This window comes from Danio rerio, chromosome 6, assembly GCF_052040795.2.
Source record: "Danio rerio strain M-AB ecotype USA chromosome 6, GRCz13ab, whole genome shotgun sequence".
Lineage (NCBI taxonomy): Eukaryota > Metazoa > Chordata > Actinopteri > Cypriniformes > Danionidae > Danio > Danio rerio.
The window spans coordinates 9005529-9015930 of record NC_141026.1 but is presented as its reverse complement, the minus strand read 5'-3'; the positions used below and the strand labels follow the sequence as shown (position 1 = coordinate 9015930).

At 38.9% G+C, this 10402-nt stretch overlaps 2 protein-coding genes across 17 annotated transcripts in view; one reads left to right on the top strand and one right to left on the bottom strand.

Moving 5' to 3' along the window:
• rgl3a (ral guanine nucleotide dissociation stimulator-like 3a) overlaps positions 1–10402 on the top strand; it is a 120975-nt gene that overhangs the window by 77252 nt on the left and 33321 nt on the right. The window lies entirely within an intron of this gene.
• On the bottom strand, positions 2180–10030 carry nfil3-5 (nuclear factor, interleukin 3 regulated, member 5). 3 transcript variants are annotated; one of them, XM_087255095.1, is made up of 2 exons: positions 9775–10030; positions 2180–6259 (listed from the first exon to the last, which is right to left on the bottom strand). In XM_087255095.1, exon 2 carries the CDS (start codon positions 5697–5699, stop codon positions 3906–3908), a length of 1794 nt encoding a protein of 597 aa, XP_087111221.1. In that variant the 5' UTR covers positions 5700–6259; positions 9775–10030; the 3' UTR covers positions 2180–3905.

Below are 10402 nucleotides of genomic sequence, written 5' to 3'. Positions count from 1 at the left end.
AGATGTCATTTCTTGAGGCGGGAGGTTGAAAGATTGGATTATGGCCTACACTTCAAGCGATTCTTTTTTTAATGCCAGTTGATATCAGAACAGTTACATAACTTGTTTTCTGCTCTATTTTTCTTCTTTGAATCCCTGCCTGCAGAGTGTGTGTGTGTTCATGACCACAGCTACATCATGTTCTTAGTCAATGACCTCACATTGTTTCAGATTTGGTATTTTTCTGTACTTTACTGATGATTAAGTCCATAAGTGCGTGTTTTAAAGAGAGAAAATGCAAGTATTTAAGTGTATTTCAGTCGCAGCTTCTGGAGTATGATTGTGTGTGTTTGTGGGCTGTGACACAAGTGCTGTGACTTGGCCAGTGTTACATCATATTGGATGACTCTTGTGCCCTGCAGGAGTACAGAGTGTCCCTATGCATTCGCAGAGCACTCATTTCTATTAGTTTATTGTGCTAGGAGGGAAGCTGGAACCGTAATGTTTGCCGGCTGGTGTTGTTTACGGTATGACTTTATTATGAGAATTAAGACTTGTGTGTAGGCTTGGGCCTGTATAAGATTCTGACTGTATGATAATCTTGGATAAAAACATCACGGTATTGTGCTCACTGCTCTAAAATATATTCTTTTTAATTGTCTTGGTAAAAAACAAAAACTTTTTTCCTCTTTGAAAACAATATATTTAATTTTTGAAAGATTTATGATGTTTTGGAGCAGTAAACATGTCAGGCTAAATAATTCAAATGAGTCATTACCTTCTGCTCTCTTCATCAGATTTATAAAAAATATAATTATTTTATCATTTATATAATTTATTAAAAAATTAAAAAATGTAAATAAAAAAAATCTTACACATCCACTTCGGAACAGTATCTTTAAATTATTTTTTTTTACTTGGTAGCGCCAGTGCTCCCAACGTAAAATATTTAGGAGCACCAGAAAACATTTAGAAGCACCCACCAAAAAAATGAGCACCATTGCAAATTGTATTTTAAGGGGTTTATTGTATTTGAGAACAACATCAACTAGGACTAACAAAAACCAGAAACAACTATCTAACTAATGTTAAGATGACTTATTAATATTTGTGTGCAATAATTCCAAAATGTATGTCTAATAAGTATTAAATATTAATTATGATGATGATGACAATAATACTAACATTTCTCATGATCATGCTGCCTTGAATGTGCTTGAATGTAAGTTATCTGCTAAAAAAGTGTTACTTTATGAAAAATTTATTTATGGTGTGCATCAAACAAAAATGAAGCATTGCAGTAAGAAATATTTATTTTGCACTATTGTTTTTATATGCATGTCAGTCTAATAAATAATATTTCTGCTACAAAAAACAAATATTATAATAAATCATTCAATTTAAAGCTGAAAGCTAAATAGAGTAACTAAATAGAAAAATAGCATACATCTCAAGAAAGAACGGACAAAAGAAAGTAAGAAAAGTCTCACTTTCATCACTCTTTAATAGTTTTGGTTTGGGTTTTCTGTGTTTGTAGAATAAAGCAGGCGAGTTAGCCAGACCAATATATAAGCGGGCAGAGCAGGATTCACCGGCAGAATACCGCTCTTTGTTATGAGCCACAGATTCAGTTTAAACTTAGTAAAGGCGAGCTTATTTTGCGATGATGTGTACAGAATTTGATTTTACATTTAGCCGACATTTGCACTGACCACGCAGTGAATGCAACACATTGAGATTCAGGCACCTCCTCTGAAAACACTCGAGTAATTTCAGCTGACGGATCAACATTCACCACATGTCATGTCCTATGTCATCTTTGTAACTTTAGGTGGGGTTTGCAAATCTGTGTGTACTTCTCAATCTTGAGCTGTTTGCATTTCCCGCGTTAACAAAAGCTTTCTGTCAACTGACAGCGGAAAGACTGACAGCTAATATGAACCAATTCGGCGGCAGGGAAGAGCGATTCAGCACGTTTTTAGAAAAAATCTTAACAGGTCGCACAAATGCTCCCAAATATATTATGAGGTCGCATTGATTAAATTTCGCCCGCATATGCGACCTAATTGGTCGCAATTTCGAGCCCTGAGTATTACAGAAAATTTTTGACTTTTCCAAAAGATATACCTTGAAAACGATTATCTTCCCATGGCATTTTGTGTGTGGGTATTGCTAAATGAAATAAACAACATTAGGCAAGTTAAATTCAACGTACAACATGATTTATTTTTCTTTCCACTCATTTAGTGTCATTCTGAGCACCTTGACAGGTACACCAACCTCTTTTTAACAAACATTTTTTTTTTTTTACTTAAAACTTCAGTAAATACCACACAATACACCAGGGTACAGAGGTGAAATAGATGCACAGGACATGGAAATACATACTGCATCACATTGAGGTGATCAGACACAAGAAATATGAACCCAAAGAGAAGGAAAGCATTGGAATATAAAATAAAATACAATATTAATAATAATAATTATTATAGAATGCCAAAATAAACTTGATACAAACTTAAAATACTCAAAAAGAGAATTTGTATGTACACTTTTTACAAAATGGCCAGTGCCAGGCACCTGTTTGGGAACAATAAACACAGATTTGTATAAAATCTGATGAAAAAAATTCAGTGCAGAAGCAGCTTTCAGCTGTGGTAGATTCTACAAAGACGACTAGTGGGACTAAACTGTGTGTCGGTAACACTTAGTTGTGTGTTGCAGCATTTTTCTTGTGTGTTAACTTTTATACGCAACAGTTAATGGGTACGATGATGCAATGGGCTACACACACCAAAGGAGAAACACTTCAGTTCTGCGTAACCTCAACCATTTCTTCTCATGAGGTAGCATGTGAGGCATCTCTGAAGTCTGACCACAGAGGACAAAACCATCTTGAGATGGCAATGATATATCTTACACTTTGTACAGTCCGCATATTAACTCAGGCCTTGGAAGAGACCACCTTGACATTTCTGAAAGGGCTTTTACTCTAATTTGGCTAAATGTCAGGCAGATTGCAACTTTTCTTTTGTTTTAAAAAAAGGGTTGGTCACAGTGACCTTTGGAGAGGATCGATCCATCAGGCTCCTTTACAGTGATACAACGTAATGCGGTGGACGAGAGATGATTTTTCACTGGATAACCTTGACCTATGAATGACCAAACACTATGAAGAGAGCATTCTGGTGTCTGTCAATTGGTGTAATACAGTGACATAGAGATGACGACTTAAAAAATATAGTGGAAGCATCAGACATTAAGAAAGGACTATACAGGAATTCAAACAGTAAGAAGTAGACAGTGTTTGTTGTCTTTTGCCCACTTTTCTACTCTTAAAAGATTGACATTGTCATTTTTTCATAAAATATATTGAAATATGATATGTTTAGTCATGTCACAGTATTATAATCCAAGTGCTTCAATAATGTTAAAGTCCGAAGGCAGAGGAGAGGCATAAACTGTTGAGGTTTTTTTACTTCTGAAATCAGAATTGAGAAAGAACTTTAACTCCTTGAACTTGTGGCGGAAATTGTAAGGGTCAGTAAATACCCATTTCTATAGCTAAGCTACTAAACACGGCAGAGATATGTAAATATTCAAAGGTGGAGTCGAGGTTTGCTGTACAGAGTTTTGTCGGTTTGTTTTGACAGAGGAAAAAGATCGTTTTAAAGAACTCAGTTTCCCCTTTGTAACTTTGAGTTACAGTTAAGTGCTTATGAAAGAGAGTGAGAGAACAGAGCTGCATTAAAAGGTCACAGAATTGCTCTTGATAAGAAAACAAACCAAGAACATGAGTTACTTTCTTGTTACGAATAAGCAATAGACTTCCATGCAAGTAACTGGTACCATTTCTTTTGACTTTCCATTGGATGGTAGAGATGACATTTATTAAGTCCTGTCTTAAGCGTTGTAATGTGCCAGTTTCAGTCACGTTTCTTGTTTCTGTTACCTCGTCCTCCTGAGCTCCTCTTCCCACTTTCCTTCCATCCCATGTCCTTGTCTCTTGAAGGAGACCGTTGCGTGCAAAGTTCATCTGCCGTCTCGCTTTCGCCCTCCTTGTTTCCAAAGCTGCTGCCTTGCTGCTGGTTAACCTGTGCTAACGCCAGGTATGGGTGCTGTGGCAGTGCGGATTCGGGGGACATAGCTGCTGTGGTGGCTTGGACATCTTGCGAGCCACCGTTGGACAGTGCTCTATACTTGAGCCTTAGCTTGTGAGGCAGAGCAGTGCCTTTCATTTCGCCTTGGTTGTCACCATACTGGTAAGCATCACTGGTGACCATAGTGGGCGAGGAGGCTGACTGATGGGTGGCGTGATATCCACCAATATCAGAGGAAGAGGATGAGGGAGATTCATCGTCAGTGGAAGCTTCCTTATCTGAGCTGCGTGGGTCTCCATCACTAGAGGAACTGTCCTTCCCCGAGGAAGAGTGCTCTTGGTAAAAGCCATCTGCTCTTGTGCAACCTTCATAAGTCAGCACTGGTGGCTCCTCGTTCAGAGTGCCGAGGTAGGGATTTGTCCGCTGGTATACAAGGGCTTTTCCAGCCTCATTGAGCAAATCTGGAGCAAAAGAATTAGGGGTGCTGTCTTGAACCTGACTTCTGCATTGTCCTTGAACGGTCAGGTCTTGCTGCTGTATGACGAACCGCCTGTTTTCCCCAGCATCTGCCTTTCCGTTAGTGAATTCATAGCTTGGTGAATCCAAAGACCTCCTGGCCAACTGCTGTGCCACCTCTGAAAGAGTCTCTAAACCGTCATGTCTTAGCGGGAGATTGCACCCTGTTTGGTTAAAATGAGTGATTTGCCCATTTTGTTGTGTTTGGGATGCCTCCTGCTGATCTACGTCCTCAACCCTCTGACTCTCAACAGGGTAGGAGCTGCTTCCAGAACGAAAGAGAATGACACTTCTTTGGGGTGTGGCGGATGGAGGGGCTGGATTGCTGACACTTTCTTGCTGCTCCATTTCTTGTGGTTGGTTGGACTCCAGTCGTCCAAGACTTTGATGGCCATTAAACATGCCATTAAGAACACTTGCCTCAAGCCTGTTAATGTCCATTCCGGAGCTCTCGTGTTTGATGTCAAAGTTTATAGGCTCAGGACTGTCCCTTGAAGATCCATCAGACATGTCAGACAGTGATCCACGGGGGGAGTACTTGGGTAACATTGTGTGCCGTTCAGTCCTGGTTGACTGCTCAGCCTCTGAGGAATCAGAGTTCATCATGACCTGAGAAGCACTGGAGTATCCACTGCTTGAGAAGTACGGATTCCCAGAGGTCGCTCCGGAACCATTAGCTCCATTAGCTGCTGCCTCAGCACCATTGCTTATCTGTTGGGTCTTTTCCATGTAAGAAGCAGAGCTTATGAGTCCAAATCTTAATTTCAGTTGCAGGAGTTCTGTCTTCAGCCGGACATTCTCATCGTTCAGTGCTATTACCCTGTTCTCCAGAACCATATCATTGAGCCGCCGCTTCTCCCTTGACCTCTTGGCAGCCTCGTTATTCTTGCGTCGTTTTTCCCAGTAGGATGCATCTTTCTTCTCATCGGAGATGAACTCCCGTTTCCGTCGACAAGATGAATTGGGCTTTGGTTTTATTAGACGCCCTTGACGAGGAGGGCTGCTCATTTGAGGAGATGGTAAACTCTCATTGTAGTTTGAGAATGTTTCTAATGTTTCCAAGCTGGAACCGCTGTTTTGGGTTGGAAGATTTATGCTTTCCATTGTTGTCCTATTGAGGCCAGTTTGTATGACTGGCTCTCAGTGGACATTGAAAAGTAATGTTTTTTTACTGAAGAGTATTTGTTTCTGATCGAAACTTGAAAAACGCACACGATTGTATGTATGCTGATGCACGAGGTTCTGTTTACGCCTCCAAAGAGGAACTGTAGCTTTTTCTGACTGATGGCCTTTTCCTTCCACTCTAAACAGTTTACTATATTTTCAAGTGTCCAGACTAGTCAAAAAGATAAGAAAAAGATGGAACTCTACAAAAACAACCGTCATTGGGCAGGTGTGTTCCAAGTTTTCTTCTCCCAGAAATGGGATAGTCTTTTTGTTTTTTTTGTTTTTAATCGCTTTCAGTTTTCAGACAAACTCCTTATTGTTCCCTTGTTCGTTATGTCACCTCTTTTCCTTGTTTTGTTCCTTGTTCTTTATGGTGGCCTTCAGGCTGGGATTGCTGTTAGAGAATAAACTTTTTTTAAGCACCCTCAGAAAAATGTTGGATCATTCGTCAGATCAGTCTCAGCTCAGTGTTTTATCTCAGTCTCTGTTGAACAGATCTGTAAAGACAAAGAAAACAGGGAGTGTTTACTTAAAATGTGTCCTCAAGAATGAATGAAACAACTACATCACAGAGGTAAAGATATCTGAAGTCATATAAAGTAATCAAGAATATCATATTGTTTGCAGAGCATAAAAGATTGTTCTGCTTTACTGCTTTGGTGGCATTCCTATCTTTTATCTTTTTTTTTGTAGCTTGTAGTTTTGTATGGATAGTTCATAAGTAATTTTCAGCTGCTGCTTTGATTTTATATATATATATATATATATATATATATATATATATATATATATATATATATATATATATATATATATATATTATATATACCTTTGATTAATGTCAAATGATTCTAAGTCAAATATGTTTAGGTAATTTGATAAAAACCCAGTGTTCTAATCTTGGCAGCAACTAAAAAAAACTCTTCTCCTCTGTCCTACAAGCTCAAGAGAAATGTAGGTCAGTAGAGTAGCGTAGCACAGCAAGTAGGAGATCACGCCGTGCTGCAGTAGGACACTTATTGTGTAAGATACTGCACTGTCACATAATCATAGACACCTGACTGACTGCCAGGACTGCGGGGAAATGAAGCACCACAGAAGTGAACTAAAGGTGTGGAATATCCAGAAAAAAACCCCTCTTTGTATCAGTTATTTGTGTCCCAAACATTATTTATTGACAGTGTAAATAAGAACATTTAGTTCATTTAAAAAAGTACATCATGTACTGACACTTACATATTGGCCACATGTTTTTTTAATTTGTCATATATAATATATTCATATATATATATATATATATATATATATATATATATATATTTTATTATATATATATATATATTTTATTATATATATATATATATATATATATATATATATATATATAATATATATGTATATATATATATATATATATATATATATATATATATATATATATATATATATATATATATATATATATATATTTTTTTTTTTTTTTTTTTTTTTACTTTAATTCAGTTTTGTTAGAGATTTGCATCATTTTGCAGAGGGCAACAGTAATAATTTTTTGCTTTTTAAAATGTTTGTTTATTTACCATGCTTAAATTATTAAGGATTTTTGTACTTAATTTGTTAGCTCGTTCCACTTTGCTCATCGTGAGAACCTGAGTTCATGTTACATAATCGCACAAAGCTATTGCACAAAGCTAACACACAAACTCAACACCATAGTTCAACACCAAAAAGAGGAAGAGGAACAAAAATGTTCAAAACAAACAGCCCATTGTTCTCAAAAGCAAACACAGAACTTGCATATGCCTGCTTCGTTTAAGCCTGATTGAATTTTTCAGTAAGTATTGCTTTGTATTTCTACCTCTGCGAATGGCTTTGTCGATTGTGGTCATGGCATAGCTCATTCTGAAAACATGGAAGTACAAAGTATTTGCTCCCTGCATGACCATTTTCCATAGGAACGCAAACGAGAGCAGAGGGAGGGCGGTGGACTTTGCGCGTGTGTCCCACTGACCTAGAAACCGACTGCTCCGTAAACACGGTGCGTGCGCACACTGGGTCCAACGCTGTGCTGTAAAATAGGTCAGTGGGGCGGCAACGGTGTGCGTGCGCGGGTGTGTGTCTGTGAGAGAGTGCGTCTGAGCAAGTGGGGAGGAATTATAGTGCCTACCAAAAATAGTGTGCTTGGGTGTGGGAGGAGTCAAGGATTCCAAATGGGAGACGAGAGAGGAATTTACCAGCACTGCGGAGGTACGAAAAAAAGAGCAAATACGTCAGCAACAGAATATTAGATTAAAGCGGGCTATGAATCACGCCAGTGATGCACTGATACGCTTCAGATTCAACTAGCATTTTCTTGAGAGAGGCAAGGTGATTTCAAAACTACAGGTTTTGTTCTTGTACCACAATACATTCAATCTTTTCTAATATCACAGAGTAATGTGCAGCTTAGACTGCAGGTTGTGGCTCAATGCCAGTTTGTTATCACAGTTGAGGATCATTTTAGGGCATGCTGAACTAAGTTCAAAAACCTAAGTTACTATAAATATAGTGCCTGTAAACCTTTATTTTATAATGGATAATGACTGGAGGAAAAAATAGGATGACATAACCATTCAAGCTGTTGACAACATGCACATTTGTCTTATTGGTCCCTTACATGTGTTTATTATTAATTCCTCTTTCAAGACCAATAGATCACAATTCAAAAGCTTGAGGTCCAGTTAAACACACAGTGTGGGATGGTGTTTACAACTGGATGGTTCCCTGCATGTGTTCACCCAGTCACATGCAGGCAAAACTGTTACGCCTCCAGTCTTCCAACCTAAAAGCCAAGTAGGCCAGTATGACTGTAAGATAATGCGTTGGCTAGACTCTTAAGTATAGGGGGTTAATACATAAATCACAATACCCGAAACTTCAGGTACCTTTAAGTTGATAAACTAGGATACTCCCGATTAGATTAATTTAAGCTTAGAAATAAGCTCACTACATACATACATACATACATATATATATATATATATATATATATATATATATATATATATATATATATATATATATATATATATATATAGTCTCTGTGTGTGTGTGTGTGTGTGTGTGTGTTAGTTTTTTATACTCAGTAGTATGTATGAAGTTTGGAAGCAATGTGGGGCAGTTTTAGATTCCTGGCATTGCTGAATGGGGAGTGGTGTAATTGTAAAGGGGCACAGTGTACTCAGTTTGGGAGTTAAGTCTAGGTCAGTATTTATGAGTCAAGTATGCAATGAGGATTGCGTCACAATTTCCCCTCACATAAGATAGGATTAAACAACTAAAATGTTAGCACATCAGTTTCACAGTCGTTTAATCCCATCAAAAGTTTTGACATTGCACAATACGTACTTACATTACGCGAATTTAACCCAATGTGATGACGCAATTATTGAATACCTCGCGCGTCTTTCTTGAACATCGCGTATCCCAAAACCCCTCGCTTGGCATCGGATCGCATTATCCTGTGGGAAGATGCGGTCCACCACGCGTTGTTTTACAACCATATGCTTATGGACAAACGCTGACTCGCAACTTAGTTGAAATGCACAGTGAATATTCCCTCCGCAATGCACAGACATTAACTGACCCTCACGCGTTCGGATTTCGTAATGTTCACCACCTCCCCCACGCCACGACCGTCTCGCCTTGACATTGAATGTGAATATGTATGCAATGCACAATGCGGGTATAACAGTTAATCTGTTGCCACCTCACAGTTTACAACGGCTAAACGTGAACATTGAACAAATAATTATAACAGGAAAACAACGTATTTCTTGGTCAACGATGCATTTGAGAGAGTCATGCCGACCCCGAGTCGGTTTCCATGTGAACAATAACATGCCCTGACCACGTTGCAAGGTAAGAGCCTAGCATACAACTGCTTAGCCTGCTACAATCTCCATAAAACACAATACACACATCACACACATCCTAACATAATATATAATAAACCAACAGCAGTTTAACTCACCTGAGTCAAATAGCGCATTCCTTTCGTTAAACACAGGAATCCTCTTTATTCTTCAATAGATCGTTCCTCCGTGTCTCTATATGCAGTTAATCGTCCCGATTGTGTTCTTTCGTCCTTTTACAACTTCAGTCTGGGATGAAAATGTCCCGCGTGGGTCGTGATCCACTCACCGGCTTTGTGTCGATTAATGTGACTCCCTGAATGTGCTGCTATTCGCCGTCTACCTCTCCCTCCCTCTTCGTCCTTATGTTATGTCGGAGGCTTTGCTCCAGTTCTCCTCTCTTACACACACGTACGCACACACACTCGCAAACACACACCTCTCGTCGTCCTCGAATGTGTGTTAGTAGGTCAGCGGTTGCATAACACGGAGCTTTGGGTGCCTAGTCACGTTTTTTTTCATCATGACGATACACAAGCCTCCGCTCCTGCCTAAATGACCGAAGGAACGGACGGAGGTTTTCAAACTAGCTTTTCCTCCGGTTCACCGTGAGCACATTCAGCCCGTACACCGAGCTGCAGTTGCTCCAACACGCCTCTGTGTACGAAACACTTCAGCTTCACTGGAAGACCTAGGTTACGAGACTAGTTAACTGTTGCGTAAATATTCACTATTACATAAAAGTGC

Bases quoted from the DNA above. Each gene is read 5' to 3' on its own strand.
- nfil3-5 (XM_087255095.1), bottom strand. From the start codon at position 5,699: ATGGAAAGCATAAATCTTCCAACCCAAAACAGCGGTTCCAGCTTGGAA.